Source organism: Rosa chinensis, chromosome 6 (genome assembly GCF_002994745.2).
Source record: "Rosa chinensis cultivar Old Blush chromosome 6, RchiOBHm-V2, whole genome shotgun sequence".
Lineage (NCBI taxonomy): Eukaryota > Viridiplantae > Streptophyta > Magnoliopsida > Rosales > Rosaceae > Rosa > Rosa chinensis.
The window spans coordinates 10,992,170-11,010,779 of NC_037093.1; the positions used below are offsets into that span (position 1 = coordinate 10,992,170).

An 18,610-nucleotide genomic window follows, 5' to 3' on the forward strand; every position below is an offset into this window, starting at 1 on the left:
GCAATTGTGGTATGCTAAAAAACTAAGTACTTCCATAAGACTCATAGAGGTATCTCTACTAGCATAGACAATAGTAACTAGGCTAAACCTATCATACAACTATTGATTCCTTACCCCGTGATGGGTTGGAACCATGAACTGCCTCCACCACGATAGCCATTCACCAATTTCTCCTCCTTCCTAGGAGTCTTGAGCTTCTTTGCCGGTGACTTCTTCATAGGTGAAGCATGCACAACCTTAAGCTCCTTTGCCTTATTCTTTGCTCCCTTTGGCCGTCCCGGCCTCTTCTTGTAAATTTCCTTCACATCTTTCACAGAACTCAATCCCATTGTCATAGCATCCAAATTTGTCCTACCCACTGCTAAACTCAATCACAACTTCTTTGGAGAAATACCATCTTCCTCCACACGTTTTCGACGCATGCCACAACTAGGAGCTGCCTCCATCAACGCCTTCTCACTTGAATTACCACTCCCAAGTAGCTCTTGCCCTAAACCTCCAGAAGATGGCTCACTACCAATCTCCACCTGCTCGTTCAAAGACGCAATGTGCACCCTAGAACTTCCTTCACCACTACCGGTGACAAGTCTACGCCTAATTTCCTTTCTCCCCTTTGGTTTAGCTGCTAGCAGAAATCTCTCTAGCCCTACCTGTTGACTTGGCTGTGCTCCAAAAACCATCGACGGTCCAACATGAGGAGACAACTCCACCCGGTTCAAAACCCTTTCAAGATTTCGCCATACCGGCGATTGGTTAGTCCTGGCCTCAACCGGCAGCGGCATCCCAACGCATGGTAATCCCACATGAGTAATCAAACCACATTCTTGACATCTGCCATAGAGGTTTTTGAAGAAAAAATCCAGATCCACATCAACCCCCTCATCCACCGTAAAACTCCGTCAGAAGATCACAAGCTGTAGAAGATCCATCTCAACTCGGATCCGAATCCTTCCTTTTGCACATACCTCCCCAAAGCGCTACCAATCCTTCTCAAGCAACGGTCAGTATGAAAAGCTGGTGGCAGGCCACGTACCTTGATCCAGAAAGCTAAAGTAGAGAGAGGAACATCCTTGATCGCCCCCACCCCATCATACGGTGTTAGGACGACCGGAGCTCTATCAAATCCCCAAGGACCACCTCGAAGGATCCAGTTATGATCTGTTGGATCCGTCAAGGTGAACAGAAAGCGGTTTCCATGTTCCTGAGCATTCTATCGTCCATTCAGCCTCTATGCACGCCGGAACATGCCCATGAACGATCTCTTATTAAAAGCCCTAGCCGTCAACAACTTCCCCATCAGATAAGTCTGAGAACGACGCAAACCCTCTCCACGAGCCAGAAGAAGATCTACCGGCTTGCGAACGTCTGCCAGTCGAACAGCCATCTTATCCACCTCCTCCATGCCGTTAAGCTCAGAGAAATTGAAACTAGCATTTTTTTCCTCCCCTCTCTCCCTCACGTTAGTGGCTAGAATATAACTGACATAAAATAATTGATTATGAATGAATCGTCGAATCTCATGAAACACAGATTTCCATGAAACATGTTAAGGTAACTTGCTTTACTTTATATATATATATATATATATATATATATATATATATATATATATATATATAAAGTAAAGCAAGTTACCTTAACATGATATATATATATATATATATATATATATATATATATATATATATAGATCCTATTCAAAGCGGAGTTCCGCTTTGAAATTAACGTGTGCAGTTCGAGTTTTTGGTCACTTTTCGGTGCGTATCCACATCTCGACCGTTCAGTTTTTATGTATTGTTGTATAGATCATCTCTGCAAATTTTTAGCCAAATTGATGATCGTTAAGGCATTGATGACTGCCTTAAAGCTAGTACGATTCAGGTTGACAGATTCAGTCCGTCCATTGGTTTAAGTGAGTTAGATACCTTAACGATCATCAATTTGGCTGAAAATTTACAGAGATGATCTATACAACAGTACCTAAAAAATGAACGGTTGAGATGTGGATGTGCGACCGAAAAGTGATCAAAAACTCGAATTTCACACGTTAATTTCAAAGCGGAGCTCCGCTCTAGATAAAATCTATATATATATATATATGTATCTACATTTTTTGTTCGAAATCTTACTGTTCAACTTTAAATGCGTTTTAAATATAGGGAAAATTTCACAAATTGTCACACAACTATTACATTATCAATCACTTAAGTCACTTTGTTAATTTTTTTTTCATTAAAAAAAATTATAAAAAATACTCTTTGGGTGACTTAAGTGATTGACAGTGTAATAGTTGAGTGACCAAAGTGATATATTTGAAACTTCAGTGACCAAAGTGTCGAATGAGTCATAGTTGAGTGACCATTTGTGAAATTCTTCCTTAAATATATTTTGATAAAAATTTTCGACAAATAAATTGTACAATTAAACAGTTACAAAAGCAAAGCATAGTTGTTAATTTTTTTTTTGGCTAAATATTGTCGTTAAATTTGATAAGGGACAATGTTAGGCCTGGGAACTCCAAACCGCCAAACCGAGACCGAAACCGTCCAATCCGAGCCGATACCGATGGGTCGGTTTGCAATTCCAGTTCCACATATTCCCGAACCGTACCGTATCGAATAGTGAGTAAACGGGTCGGCATCGGTATGGGTCAAATAGATACCGTATTGTCCGACCTGACCCGATTTTCTAATATTTTCACGACTTGTCGTATGTGATCAGCCACTCAGCCCTAATGCTCCCAAATCCCAATTCATTTCGCATTTTCCCCTTCTGCCATTCTTATTTCTCAACTCACAAACCCTAAATTCCTAAATTCCTCTCTAGCTCTCTGCCCTCCATCGAAGATTTGAAGGTCCAGAGAGGAGATTCAAATTCGAAGGCTCTCACTCCTCTCTGCCCTCCATCAAAGAATCGAAGGCTCTCACTCCTCTCTCCCCTCCATCGAAGAATCGAAGTCACTCACTCCTCTCTCCCCTCCATCGAAGAATCGAAGTCTCTCACTCGGTCACTCCTCTCAGTCCTCTCACAGAGACCAAATCAGAGTTCAAGAGTGAAGAAGTTAAGACTTAAGAGCCTCGATTTGACTCAACTCGATTCTTCAAGCCTCCCACTCTGAATCGATGGGAAAACTGCGGGTAAGTCTCTCACTTTCTCAGATTTTTCTATTTTCGTTCATGCTTTGTACTTTGTAGCAGCATGATTGAATTTCGGGTTGATTAGTGGTTGGATTTGTGAGGTTTCAGTAGTGAAATTTTAGGCTGGAGCAGTGGGTGTGCTGGGCAGTGGGTAGTGTGTGGTTGTGGACTTGTGGGATCAAATGAGTTTTAAATTTAAAGTGATTTAGGCTGGAGACTTCTGATTTGTGGATATGTTGATTCTAGTCTAGTTGTTTCTTCAACTGGTATTAATAGATTTGTTAATACTATGTATAAATGTTCATACTAGATTTGTGAATATTTCCTTGTAATATTAAGCTGATAGGCTTAGAACAGTGGGAACTGGGAACTATTTGACTATTTGTAGTTATGCACTTCTGAGTTATGATTTTATTATGTGATTTGTTAACCACTTATTTAGTTATTTGTACTTTTGTAGTTCCAAGTTATGCTTTGATTTGCATTTTGGACAGAAATGTGCATGAAGTTTATTGGAGAACTAATTAGAAATGTTTGCAAAATTTACAATGCTACATTTTTTCAGGTTTATGGAAATTTTGCTATTCAAAGCAGTTCAGGTTGATTGGAACCGATTGGTACCGAACCGATCTGATTTTGGCCTAATCAGTATTGCAGATGAGATTCTGGCGTCCCGAACCGAACCGAGCCGATTATAAACTTGATATCGATATCGGTATAGGCATGTTCCCGAACCGAGCCAAACCGATCCTAGACCTAGACAATGTAACATAACTACCCATCCCCCCATTAAAATCAGGGCCACCTTATTATGATCATGTACAATCACCAATAATTGAGGTGTAACCACTTCTACGTTATCATCGCCACATTATGAGAAGGAGACCCACCCAAGTCCCAACAATCTTAAAATTTCTAATGTATAATTTATATTACAAATTGCTTAATAATAAGCAGCATACATTTGTTTTATTAGGACTATTTTTTTTAACAATAACTTCAGAAAAAATAATAATAATAATTTGACCGACAAGCCGACGCTTCAAGACGTTGGTCTTCCTCTTCCACCGCCATAGGCTTGCTTGCATATAGCGTTTGATTTCTGCGACGGAAGGCACAGCTGAGCTGAAGCTGGACACCCCTGTAGACAATTATCCCCCAAACTGCCGGAGATTCCTGAACTTCCGGCTAACAACGCCGGCGGCGGCTGTCCGTTTAGAAAGTTACCGTCCAAGTACAACCGCTTCAACGACTTGTTCTTCCCGTACTCCACTGGGATCTTGCCACGTAGCCTGTTGTAACGAACCGACAGCGACGACAGTCTCGGAAATGCCGCGAAATTCGCGGGCGCGTAGCCTTCGATTCTGTTGAAGCCCAAGTCGACGGCCACGAGCTCGCCACCTCTGCCGGAGCTGGGCCTCGCGATCTCGACACCTGTCAGGTGGTTATTGGCTAGGTCAACTTGTTGCAGTGACGGGATGAGAAAGAACCACGACTGTAAGGTCCCGGAGAGCGAGTTCTCGCTGAGCTCGACCACCTCCAACTGAGTCAACCCGTCGAAAGACGATTTCGATAAGGGCCCAGATAGCGCGTTGCGCTTCAAAGCGAGTTCTAGTAGTTTCGGTGGAAGTCTTGGGAGTGATCCGGTGATCTTATTGTAGCTGAGATCGAGTCTTCTCAAGTTGGATAAAGAACTCAAGGAGTTTGGGAGAAACCCTGTTAAGGAATTGTGGGAAATGTCTAGGGATTCTAAAGACTTGAGCTTGGTGATGGATGGAGTGAGGGAGCCGGAGAACGAGTTGGAACGGAGAGTCAAGGTTTGGAGGTAGAAGAGGGAGGAAATGGAGGATGGGATTGGACCGAAGAAGGAGTTATCGGAGAGGTCGAGAGTGGAGAGATGAGTGAGCTGAGAAATTTGTGGGGTGAGGGTACCGGAGTAGCCGGTCGGGTCGAGTGTGATCTGGGTGACCCGGGTGGAGTCGGGTGAGCAGGTGACGCCGCAAGTGAAGTGGATTCGGTGGGGGAGGGTGCATGGGTCAGTGGTGAAGTCCCATGAGGCTAGGCAAGACCAGGAGGGAATGGAGGAGGGTTTGATTGAGGCTTTGAAGGCCTTGAGAGCTGAGATGTCTGAAGGTGAAGTGAGGGCTTGGACATGGTTGGTGAAGAAGAGAGAAAATTGGAGGAGGAGGAGGAGGTGAAAGTTAAGGTCAGACATGTTTGATCAGTTTGAATCGAAGGACAGTGGAGATGAAGTAATAATATGATGTAATATGAATGTGAAGTGGGGGATGGTGGCCATGGCCTAGTTTTGAGTGTTTTCAATAGGTTTGTTTTGGTTTGCTAAAAGCTTACCTATCTGGTTGGCGAGCACTAAGATTCACCAAGATATTTTGTTTAGTTATATTCATGATTTGGTGAAAATGCTGTGTGAAGGGATGCCTTACATCACACATGTCTCCTTGTCTGGTAGTCTGGTACTAGTTTTCATTTTTAAAGGTTTGGTGAGGACTTTGGTAGGATCAGATTCAGCTCAAATTGCCAATTCTATATCTTTTTGTTCTCTGTTAATCTTGTTTGGTCTGATTCTATGAGCATTAAGCAATCTGCTAGATAGGATGGTTGTTTTCTCAAGGGATGGGGTTCTCGATTGAGTAATTAGATTGGAAAATCAGTTTAAGTTGCATCCATATAGTCTTGCATGTACATTGTCCTTGCGGGTGAACATAAAGTTTCTAAAACTCACCTAAAAATTTGAAGGTATTTCAATTAGACTTGCTTCACGTTGTTGACATAAGCCTAGTGATGAGCTCAAATTATATGTTAGAAGCGAAGCACAAATTATTTTTTGCTCGTATATATAAAGTCAAGCAAATTATTTGTCATATTATCTGACTAGTACTTCAGTATTCATCAGAACAACGAAGCACTCCAGGTTCGTGTGATTATCAGAACTATGACTTTTTTAAAATGTGAAATTTTTCTTTCATCAACACATCTCCCCACTTGCAACTTTGTCAAAAATAACAAATTCTCATATCGAGAACTTAAGGCAAATATTGCACCCATGTGTTGATGACAATTAAACATGGAGAACATGAATATTTTTCCAAAACTTACCTAGCTAGATAGAGAAGAGTATACAATGAATTACTTAGAATTACTAAATCATTAGACCATCCTATTGGGCGGATAATCTCCTCTACTTAACAAGGGTAGAGAGGTCGGTAAAGACTAGAGGGACGAGATTGCAGGTTCTTTGAGCTCATCAATTAATGGACTAATTTAAGAGAATTAAGCATCCGGTCCAAAATTGGGCCCTTTGTTGACATAGCAACTATCAACAAAGTAAAGGTTTGGGCATAAAAAATCGAAAACTCGAAAGGTCACCCCGAACTGAACCCACCTGATCGGTTCAGTCTAGATTTTTTTTTTTTTTTTTTTAGGGAAACGATATTTGAGAGAGAATTGATGTGTGTTCTCATTGATAATAGGGGCATCTTTATATAGAGGATTACAATGCATAGAATCCAAATCATACAAGGAAATATAATCATACATTGAATAGGAATATCTATATCCTTCTAATTGAACCTTATTATCACTAGGTCAAGTAACCTAGAGTTTGGGCTAGACACACAAATAGAGATTTACTTGAACACTCCCCCTTGTGTCGCCCAAACGTGATGCTTCTCTTGTTGCCTCGCTAAAAATCTTGCTGAGTAACAAAAACCCAGTGGGACAAAAATAACCTCGGTTGAAGGGAAAAAAGAGCACAACACACCCTTCACGTTTCGAGACCATACATGTAGACACTTCCCCCAGATGTCTGCATTTTCCCCTGATGACTATGGTCATTGGAGTTTGGATAAGTTCCCAAACGATGCTTCTAACATGTTTCTCGAAAGTGGAATTTAGGCAATGACTTAGTGAGCAAGTCTGCCATACTGTCCTCAAATTAAACCTAGTTCACTTTGATCTTGAGGAGAGTTTGTTGTTGCTGATTATGCTTGGTGTTGTTGCTTTTGATGTAGCCTTGCTTCATTTGTTTAAAACGAAAAGCATTATCCTAAATGCTCGGAGGCTCATCTGTGGTAGACTTCAAACCACAATTGTTCAAACATGCGTAATTATGAATCCAATCCATAAGCATTCACGAACCATTTCGTGAAGAGCAATAATCTCTGCATGGTTAGAAGATATAGCGACTAGGGTCTGTTCTGTAGACCTTCAAGATATTATAGTTTTTACCCATGGTGAACACTTAACCAGTTTGAGAATGACCTTTGTGTGGGTCAGAGAGATACCCAATATCAGCAAAACCTTCCAAAATGCTTATCGTTTTGGGATGGGGATAATGGACGCAGGCCAGTGTTAGTGGCGATCTTGGTGTGTGATGGGTCAGAATCCATCATCTTTCTGCAGAGATAGAACAAGCCCATATCAATCATACATCTCAAGTACTGAAAGATATATTTTTCTACCAATCCAATGGCGTCGCGTTGGCGCACAACTATACCTAGCTAGCAAGTTCACAATATATGAGATGTCCGGTCTTGTGCATTGGGGTAAGTACAATAATGCGCCTATTGTACTCATGTAAGACACTTTTGCCTCCAGCACATCTTCATCATCATCCTTCATCATCATCCTTCAGATGAAGAGCATCCTTTTCAGGATCAAGACTACGAATGATCATGGGGGTGCTTGAAGGCTTGATCTTGTCTAAATGCCAAAGCATCTATCAACACGATGCTCAAGTTTCAAACTGAGACATAATCGTGTTCTCCCAAAATCCTTCATCTCAAACTCAGATTTAAAGTGTTCAGCGGTTTCTCTTAACTCTTTAAGGGCTTTCTACGAACATTGTGTCCAACATGAACCACGATAGAATCTGAAACTTGTTATGGAAACACGCGGGCATATCCCTTCTTAATCAAGTAGTCACTTTAGTGAGCGTTTCAACCTTATTGCAAACGCGCTCCGTGGTCTAGAACCACTTGACTTGGGTAAATGAAGTTCGCCATGAACCTTCATGTATATTCCATATCTAGATCCTCATAGAGATACGTAGTGACCACATTTGTAAGCTGCATGTTTAGTTATTCGGAAACTACCAAACTGACAGGGTAGTGGAGTGCAATGACATCCATTACGAGAGAATATGTCTCATCGTAATCGATTTCAGGGCGTTTTGTGAGAAGCCTTGCGCCATAAGGCGAGATTTCCATCTCTCTTTCTCATCACGCATTTTAACAAAGACCCAATAGTCGATAGGTTTTTTGTTAGGAGGTGTTGGCATCACTGGCTCGAAAACCTTCCTCTTCGTTAGAGAATCTAACTTAACCTGGATCACATCTTTCCATTCAGGCCAAATCTCTCTACGTTGGCATTCATTCATCAACGAAGTGTGATTCGATATCATCGGACTCAACAAACTTATGCGCAACTACATCATCAATTATGATGGAGTTTCTATCCCACGTCTCATGTACACTAGTGTAATTTTCATAGAGCTCTATATTCTCAAGAATAGGTTCTGACGTTGAGGCGTCCCCCAATGATAACCATAACCTAGAAGATTCTCATGAGACGGATTTTGAGTGTCGATAATCAAAGGATTGGAATGTGCCAAAGTATCCTTCGAACTCAAGGGCCTCCCACGCATCCCAGCTGGGGCCATGGCCTATAACGCCAAAGTGCCACTCTCTATGGCGTTGGCGCCATGCCTACCTCCTTGTAGGGTGGCGCTACGTCCTCTTGTAGAGACGTCCATCCTTGCAGGCATGTTTACAGCATATTTGTGTGATCTCGTCACTTTAACGGGGATCAAGATGAGATATAGTGGGAATAGACTACGACAATTCCTGTCGTTCCTGTTGAACATTCATGTTTTTATCTCTCCCTAATGACGAGAAGACTGTCTTAGCAAAGTGACATCCGCAAATCTAGCGGTAAGGAGATTGCCTGGCAAGGGCATTAAGTAGCGGACGATTGTTGGAGTCTCAAATCCAACGTAGTTGCCCATTCGTCTGTAAGGACCCATCATAGAGTGCTGTGGTGGCGCAATTGGCACACTCAAATATGCGTAAGTACAATGCGTGTACCCAGTCACTAGCTGTAACGCAGAGGTAGATTGAGTGGCGGTTGGTCGTAGACTAATTAGAATAGCTGCATGCGATATTGCATCACCCCAAGCGGATGTAAGGAGATTGGTGCGCATTATCAATGTTCGGAATACCATCGTAGTCGTTTCCGCCAGACCATTTGGGTGTGTACATAGGAATATGATGTCCAACATCAGTCCCATTGCAATAACCATCAAAAGTCTTCGATGTAAACTCTCTAGCAATGTCAAATCCAATTGACTGAATAAAATGATTCGGGGAGTGAGCCTGTTTTCATATGATGTTTGCTAGGAGTGTAGCATAAGTAGCATTACAAGTGGACAGTGGCACAACACGTGACCAGCGTGTTTGTGTGTCAACTAATATCATGAGATATTTAAATGTCCGCAAGTTGGTTGAACTAGTCCATAGAATCCTCACGGATTCTATATAAGAACATCATGAGTATTTTCATATCCTTTGCATAGGACGCTCTCAGTCCTAATTTCCCTAAGGAACGGGCTTTGTAAACGAGTGAGAGGCTTTAGAAGCAACCAATGAGGATTTTGGTTGGGCCTAAGCGTTTGAACCACTATTTGAAGCAAAGTTAGTGATTGTGGCATCACCTGGGGCGCCATCACCATGATTAACGCCATCCAGGGCGTTATGGATAGGGACTGTGCCAGCCCTAGGCTGCTGGTGGACGGCGGCGGGTGTCCTAGGCAGCGGCGGCGGTCATACTCAGTTCAAGAATCAATCTTTGATTCATGCTTCGTTTCGCTTGAGAGAAAGGATGTCCATATGAAGTCTTTGGTAGACGGATCATCATATCATGACCAGGATGACCTATCCTGTCGTGACAAAGCCAATATGTGTCTAAATCCAAGAGATCATCTCTCATAACTTTATTGGATTTAATAGCTCGAATAGTGACATAGAGTCCACTAGAGCGACACATAAACTTATCTAAGATGCGCCTTTGTTCGCAATCATTAGAGGTATTGCAAAGGAACTCATTTATGTTCTCTACATGCATTTTCGCATGGAATTTGTTGGCTATTCATAGGTGCGATTTGCCCTAGGAGCGTAGAGGGTTTCTGTGACAGTAATCAAGGTGCCATTTGGCAAGGGGAACTTGGGCTATTCCATGTCCTCGAATTAATACTGATGGCCCAGCCATCGTAGTTACAAAATAATATGTTCAGAATAAAAATGGAGTCATAATGAAAAGAACTCGGAATTTTATTCATAAGCCAACAAAGTACATCATTGTCTATTAACCATTTGGAGAATCTAATCCAAATGCTAGCTAATGCAAAACAATGGTAGTTGTATAACTTCTTTTGATAATTCCAAAATAAATGTGACCAGGTAAGTAGAGAGATGTCGGTGGAGCAAGGCTCGCTTAAGTACCACTAATCTCATAACCTTCCTAGACATCACATTACTTTGGGTGAGGCTACTTTGAAGAAAGACTAAACCATTGGCATTTACTACAAAGTATATGGCAATCTTGGAAAAATAAAGACTTAGACAGAATTGGCGATCTATTGATCCCAATCAAATTTATAGTCTTTAACCATTTACTCTAGATCATCTTCTTGATGTTCTTGTTCCGCATAGTGAGCATCTCTTGCTTCACAATATGCTTTGTAAGCGGTGACAATTTCTTCACGAGCTCTACAAATGTGTGCCCAATGATTAGACATTCCACATCGAGAACATACATCTCTTTGCTCAAACTCCATTGATTGAGGCACTTTGAAAGCGTCATTTAGATGGCTCTTAGTGTTGGTGGCGCCACCAACATGGCCAGAGGCATTGCCTCCCCTTCTCTTTCCACGTTGACCTCTTTGGTTCCGTGTTCTCCTATTTTGGCGATTACCTTCCCAAGTAGAGCGATTATATGGACTAGGACATCCAGAAGTATCCCTAAGATTAGGGTTTCGCTCTTGGCGCCCTCTCTTAGGGGCGAAACTATAATTGGATTCCGGAATATGCTCTATTTCCACGGATCTTGAATTATAGTTCTTCACAAGGATGTTGTCATGCTTTTCAGCGACATTCATAACTCCAATGCGCTCATGAAACCTTGTGATCCGTCCTGTAGTAACACGATCAATGCAGATTGTAGAGATGGGGAAGGTAGAGAGAGTCTTCTCAATCAACATCGCATCTGTGATCTCTTTACCACAGAATTCCATTAAGAATTTAATTTGAAGTGCTTCCTAGTTGTAGTCAAGAACTGACTTGAAATCACAGAAGCGGAGGCTATGCCATCTCACTTCTAGGTCAGGAAGCAGGGAGTCACGGACGTTGCCAAATCTTTCTTCAAGTGAGACCCACAGCCTTCTGGGGCTTTCTTCATTCATACACTCGTACTGGAGCGAATCATCCATATGACGAGTCATTAAGATGATGGCTTTCGCCTTATTTGCCTCTAAGGCTGCTTTATTTGCTTCCAAAGCTTGAGCTTGCTCAACAGTTAGCACGTCCTGGCTAGGCTTGAGAATCTTATCTAGGATTCCATCAGCCTTGAGATGCTGGCGGACATGACGAACCCACCTGTGATATCTAGAGCCAGTTGTTCCCAATGGAGCAAAGTCCAATTTGTTCAGGTTACTCATCCTGAAAGAGACAAGAAAAAAAGGTTAGTTTCGGAGTGTAAAAAGCTACCACAAAAACATATAAAATTCCTGAGCGTAATCGCTTCCAAGAAATTAAATTCCAAGAGGTATTGGATTAGATCGAAACAATGATGTAAGTGGTCGATCATAAATTCTCTACAAACTCTAAGTTTGGAGATCTCAACAAGCTCTAAGCTTGGAGTGAGCACAAATCCCCACAGTTCGGCTTAATTTGGTCTCCCCTATGATGAAGAAAGGGGGGTAGAAAGAAGGGAGGTTGCGAGTCCCCAAGAAAAAGAAGAGAAAAGAATGAAAAACTTCAAAAACGGAAACTTTTAGAAAAGTTTACCTCTTAGGATTGCAGAACGTATTTGGTCCTTGTCGTAGGATTGGAGATGAGCTTTAGTCCTAGTGCAAGCAAGCAGACTTGTAGGATTACAGCATAGCCGCGGAGTCACGGGGTCGCGGATTCACGGGGTCGCGGAATGGCGGACCCGGGGTAGAGTGGTCACGGATTCGAGGGGTCGTGGGGTCACTGAGTTGAGGTCGCGAGGTCTCGTTGTCGCGGGGTCGCGGTCGAGCTAGCGTAAGAGCAAGTGAGCGCTGCAGGGGCAGCGAGGCTAACCTGGTAGGGTTAGCATTAAGTTGCTACGCGAGGCTACTATGGGGATGCTGCAGGTGCTACAGAGCTACGGGTGGCACTGATCGCATCAGCGCGTAGCGTAGAGGCGCGTGCTGTAGGGGCAACGAGGCTAACCTGGTAGGGTTAGCATTAAGTTGCTACGCGAGGGCTGCTACGGGGATGCTGCAGGTGCTACAGAGCTACGGGTGGCACTGATCGCATCAGCGTGTAGCGCAGAAGCGTGCACTAGGTTGGTTGGTGTAGGGGCGCGCTAGCAGGCTGGCTGTTACAGGGTTGAGCACTCATGCGCGGGGGCAGGCTGTAAGGCTGAGGATTGCGGCGGCGGGGGGGGGGGGGGGGGGGGGGGAGAAGTGGTTGCCGAGGCAGCGGGCGAACCTAGGGCTGTGGGGGCAGCAAGCGAACCTAGGGCTGCGGGGGCAACAAGCATGGGGCTGTGGCGGGGCTAGGGCTTGTGGTAGATTAAGTGAGAAGAGTTTTAGGGTTAGGATTAGGGCTCGTGCTGATAACGTGTTTTAGGGAAATGATATTTGAGAAAGAATTGTTGTGTGTTCTCATTGATAATAGGGGCCTTTTTATATAGAGGATTACAATGCATAGAATCCGAATAATACAAGGAAAGATAATCATACATTAAATAGGAATATCTAGATTCTTCTAATTAAACCTTATTACCACTAGGTCAAGTAACCTAGAGTTTGAGCCAGACACACAAATAGAGATTTACTTGAACATATTTTTATTTTTTAAATAACAGTTTTTAGGTGGTCCTGTTTCAATATGCTAATTACCTAGGTCGGTTCCAGTTCTTAGAATTTTAGGTTGTGAAGTCGGACTTTGAGAATCCGAATTTCAGGTTACGCGCGGTCATATGACTAATTTAATGAGGAGGCCATGGACATTGAATTTGAAATTCCAAATGATAAGGAGGCTGATAATAGTAGAAGGATGATAATGCATGAAAGAGGCTGATAATGAAATTGAATCAGTTCGCTAGATAATACTAGAAATTTAATCAGTTTGAATTGAATGAAAAAGGAAAGAGTTGTCAAACAACTAGAAATGGTTTGACTTTGAACTGAATCAGTTCCCTAATAGAAATGATTTTAGGGTTAAAAATATTTTTGATCATCTATGACCAAGTGTGTGTGTGTGTGTGTGTGTGTGTGTATGCAGGACCAATCAAGGGCGGACGTCGACGCAGCAGGCGGCGCGGGGCTTGCAAGAGGGAGGCTTGAGGCGTCCCGGACTGTTTTGGGCAACGTTCGAGGTCGGAGGAGGTCGGGCTTGTCTTTTTCTGGGCAGACACCTCACCTGCAACTGCAAGTTCTATGCAGCACCGTAAAACCCGTCGCCGGCGACTCCACCCGACCGCAGACCCCTCTGTACACGCACACACACACACTAAGGAGGTCTTTTTCTTAGCTAAGGAACCGATTTCCATATTTTGACCACTTTTCGATCACATATTCACATCTTAACCATTCAGTTTTTAGGTCCTAATGTATAGATCACTTCTGTAAATTTTCAGCTAAATTAATGAACGTTAAGGTATCGAACTCGATTAAATCAATGAACTAACCGAATCTGTCCAACCTGAACCGTTCGTGTTCATAATTGTAGATTGCAGTTTTGGATGCCTTAAAGATCATCAATTTGACTGAAAATTTGCAGAGATAATCTATACATTAGGATCTAAAAACTGAACCGTTAAGATGTGAATATGTGATCGAAAAATGGTCAAAATATGAAAATCTGTTCCTTAGCTAAGGAACGGACCTCCTTAGCAGAGCAAGTCTGTTTTTTACACACACACACACACACACACACACACGAGACGTGTATATGCTCGGGTTTTTTGATATGAATAAAAAACCAAGAACAAGTTGGAATGAGAAACACGCAAAATTTAAGTATTATGGTACTTATTTTGCTTGTGATTATTCTTCCTATAATGGTGCTAGTACTCTTAGGAGGTATATAGAAAAATTATGTAAGAACTACCCTAGTGTGATGATTTAGAAGATGGTCGATCAAAAGGTTTAATTAGTGATGGACAAACTGAACCTAAGGCAATGTTGAGTAGAGACTAGACACAAGAAGCTTGTGAAATGATAGTTCTAGATACTCTACCATTTAGCCACATTGAAAAAAAAAAGGATTTAAGATCAGGTTTTACAGGGTAGCAATTCCTTGATTTGAGGTGCCATATAGGAGAACAATAATTAGGTGTTTCTTGAAGATGTATGATGACAAGAAAGAAGAGCTTGAGAAGCAATTAAGTAGTCATTGAGTCTCTGATTACATATACTTGGACATATGTACGTAACACCTATTATATGGTGTTAAGTGTTAGCATCACACTTCATAGATGCACCTTGGAAATTGAACAAGACACTAATAGAAAAACATGATTTAAGGACCTTGAAACCGTGTCCTTTGTAGACCCCGTGAAATTTAGAACATCACTTTTTGATGGGATAATTTTTCGTGACCTTTGTTTGGCCAAAGACTTTTGGAAATAGTTTGGGTTTGGGCTATGGGCCTAAGAATAGCATAAGGTTAGAGTCCAAAATTTACTCTGGACACTCAACAGACGGGTATGCTAGTGAACCTAGCCCAATAAGTTAGTCGACCTTTGACCCGAACATCTCCCTTGATCCAATATGGTCCTTGTAGCTCATAATGATATCTTTGCATAATTTTGAAATATACTTGTGCTTGCGTTTACGATTTCTCGTTTTACCTTATTTCTTACCCATTGGTTGAATTCCTACTCGCCTTACCCGACACTTACTCGTTAACCATCTCACCGACTTTCAAAAGCATAATTTATTTACTCCTTATATTTTTCAAACTCAAACAAAATTCTAACCAAATTTACCCTTCCATTTTTCCATCTACATACAAGTTTGGTAAGGCCCAATTCTTATTTAGTCTTGCCAACATTTTTAATTTTTGAGTTTTCTTTTATTTATTTGTTCAACTTTTATTTCCCTATCATGTTAGTTTTTACACCCTATTTTTCCTTATCACATGCCTTAGCTGATCCAAACCCTTTTCTGCCCACACATTGAGCTTGCTTCTACCTATACAAAGCCCAAGTCTTTCCTTCTTTCCTTGTTCACGTCAGAGTTGGGCAGAGAGAAAAGTAACGTCGTTCAGCTCTTCTCTTCCACGTTATTACCATGCATATGGCAACTCCTCCAAGAACATCACTCCAGATATTCAAAAGGGAGAGTCCCAAACCAGAGACTGTCGTCCACCCTCCTCTTCTCACCCTCTCTCTTTGCTGGGCACATCAGTGTGTTTGTATGCCTCGAAACTCCTAGTTAGGGACCTCCGATCAAAAAACTTTCTTCATCAAAGTTGTTTGTCTACATCTCATTTATCTAGTCTCCAAATTTCAGCTCCATCGGAGACTTTTTGGGATCTGTACATCCCTCGAAGAGGAAGCTTATCGGAAGCGAGCCTGTTCCGGATTTCTGCTTGAATTCCCTCTCTTGCTCTACCCGAATCCCTCACATCTTACTTGAGACTAATACAAACACTTGGTAAGATTCTGGAACCATCAAGTTCCCCTTTCTTTCCTCGATTTTAGGCTCAATACATTCAAAACAACTCTTCCACAAATTGAGAAGTTTCTGTTTCACTCTGCATGTTCGAGATGGAGCGAATTTGTTGACCTGCAATTGGGCTTGATCCAATCAGCTCCCTCAGCTCTCTTTCCTGTTGAAATCCTCAAGAGAAACTCACCTTTTTTATTAGTCTTTGGTGAGTATCATCTTTTCCATAAAACTATATATATTTTTGGTTGTTATTACGAATCCTTGAAGATTATGAACTTGTCACTGCTGTTGTTGGTATCTTGCTGCCTTAATTTTGATTTCTCATCCATTCTAATGTCTAGGGATTCTGCTAGGTCATGGCTACACCTTGAGTATTAGAATCGTATTTGGTTCAAAGGTTATTTGTTGTTTGCAGCTGTCTAAATATCATGTTTCAATGCATTATGTCATCGAGCTACAGCACCTGCCCATATAGTATTAGAAAGTAACCTGAGCTATAGATCATTAGGAGCATTAGATATGCCTCTTAATTGTATTGGGTTAGCTTCGACTGGCCATATTGGGTACCAAAAGAACTTTGAGCAAAAGAGCAACTTTCTGCAGTTTTTCACTTTTCTGTACATTCTGACCCAGTTGTATTTATTCCAAAACTGGTGCTAAACCGCTCAGAATTTGGGATCAGTTTCTTCTAGAGAAATATAGTAGACACATAGATGAACATTCTACATTTTCAATCACCTTAAAATAATTTTTCTAGAATTAGTTATGAATTTTTGAAAAAGGAGTACAGAAGCTGGTATTTCTGGAAAGAATCTGCACATTGTTTTACTTTAGCCTTTAAAACCTTTACTCTTTGTTTGGTTTCACTTGAAATTTAATAACCGTTTCAATCTTACTGAGTTGGTTGTCAAGCTATCCTTCTTTCAAAATTTCTCAAGAATTTACCTCAAGTATTTTGAACAATTCCGTGACCCTTGACAACTCCTTTAAAACTCAGTTTTCAGTTTTCAGCAACTTGTCTTTTAAAAAGTGTTCTTACCCCCTCTTCCTAACCACAAACTCCTTATTGGAACCCAAATGGTCTGTTATTAGTTAGTAATTAGGTTAAGGGAAATGTTTTCTTCGGAGAGTATTGAGAGTGAATAGCTAGCCTAGTTTATCATTATTAACGTCGCTTATTGATTTAGGCTCGATACTGTGGTGGAATCTTGTGAAGTTGGTGGTTGCTACAAGGTTGCATTGAGGCCAAGTGCTGCAAGAGAAACCTCTAGTTCCAGGTAGGGGATGCCTTTAACTCTATCTATGCTTTTCTTGCATATACTATGTTTTATATGAGGCCTCTTGCATGTTTTGGAAATTATCTGTTTTTACAACTTGAAATGGTTTGCGTAGATTGGATTGATGTGTTGGAAATTGATGGGGATGTAAGGAGAGGTCTGTTCCTCCTTGAGCCACCGGTGGTGGGTAGTGTGCACCATGCCCTTGTTATTGAATACCTCCCCCTTCTCTAACCTTGTGATTATTGAATTCCAGAAAGTGATTGGCTAGATGGATGGTTGTGATGGAAGTGTGAAAGATGATCAATTGCCGTGGGATTGTAATTACGTGGTGACGATCATGTGGAATCGCAAACCGATTTTTATCTATTACTTTTTCTCAAAACGATAAATCATATTTTTAAACTTAGATATGGGGGCGGGCATGGGCAATGACCAAGGTTCTAAAAAACGACCTAGGTGGCCGACTAGGCGGCGCCTAGGCGCTAGGCATCGGCATCCCGTTCCGATTTTGGCCTGGGCGAAGTGGTTAGGCGTCGAGCCTCTAGGCGGGTTAGGCGGAGGGTAGGCGGCCTAGGCCGACTTGTTCGGGGCTGGGCGCTGAATTTTTTTTTTTTTTCCTTCTGATTCTAGCCTGGTATCAAAAGAATGAAGAAGATTCAAAACTCAAAATCATTTAGAGCTACCCTCTGAACTGAAACCCAGTCCTCGACTAAACCCTTGATTCAAAATTGACAACCCAACGCCGGCGACTTGATTGACAGTGGTGGTTCCGGCGATGAACCCGATGAGAGAGAAAGCTAGAGACCAAAATTCAAATCTTGAGTCTGAACCCGATGACTGGAGCTTTCCTTGGTGAAGGCAGCGAAGATCTTAGGTGCTTGGTTGTCAATTTTTGCGAGAGAAAGAAGAAGGATGACGAGATACTGAGAGAGGTAGAAGATGAGAGACTGCAGAGAGGAAAATAGGAGAGTTCACGAAAAAGAAGGCAGATTTTTCTAATCACACTTAATTGGAAAATGACAATTATGTCCTCACACTAATTAATATAATTACAATCAATAACACTCTGATGAGAGAGTGAGATAATTAAAACTAAAAGAAAAGGAAATAGAAAAAAACACACACTTGTTTATATATATATATATATATATATATATAAAATAAAGTAATAATAAAAAACCGCCTAGTCCCCGCCTAGGCCTCTGGGCGCTAGGCCCCGAGCTACCGCCCGACTAGCGCCTAGCATTTTTTAG

The 18,610-nt window shown here is 41.8% G+C and overlaps 1 protein-coding gene and 1 long non-coding RNA gene across 4 annotated transcripts; one reads left to right on the forward strand and one right to left on the reverse strand.

Moving 5' to 3' along the window:
- Nucleotides 1-4,032: 4,032 nt before the first annotated feature.
- LOC112173755 (leucine-rich repeat receptor-like serine/threonine-protein kinase BAM1) lies at nucleotides 4,033-5,479 on the reverse strand. Its single transcript, XM_024311438.2, has one exon. The coding sequence runs from the start codon at nucleotides 5,350-5,352 to the stop codon at nucleotides 4,180-4,182; it is 1,173 nt and encodes a 390-aa protein (XP_024167206.1). The 5' UTR covers nucleotides 5,353-5,479; the 3' UTR covers nucleotides 4,033-4,179.
- Nucleotides 5,480-15,581: 10,102 nt separating this feature from the next.
- On the forward strand, nucleotides 15,582-17,601 carry LOC121050246. 3 transcript variants are annotated; one of them, XR_005802463.1, is made up of 4 exons: nucleotides 15,582-16,062; nucleotides 16,150-16,282; nucleotides 17,265-17,354; nucleotides 17,470-17,601. It is a non-coding gene; the product is annotated as an uncharacterized LOC121050246 (long non-coding RNA). The 3 variants fall into 3 exon arrangements; XR_005802460.1 differs by lacking the exon at nucleotides 17,470-17,601 and having other exon boundaries at nucleotides 17,265-17,461; XR_005802462.1 differs by lacking the exon at nucleotides 17,470-17,601 and having other exon boundaries at nucleotides 16,176-16,282; nucleotides 17,265-17,461.
- The last annotated feature ends 1,009 nt before the right edge of the window (nucleotides 17,602-18,610 follow it).

What these genes read in the sequence shown, in the direction of transcription:
- LOC112173755 (XM_024311438.2), bottom strand. Translation starts at nt 5,352, where the DNA reads ATGTCTGACCTTAACTTTCACCTCCTCCTCCTCCTCCAATTTTCTCTC.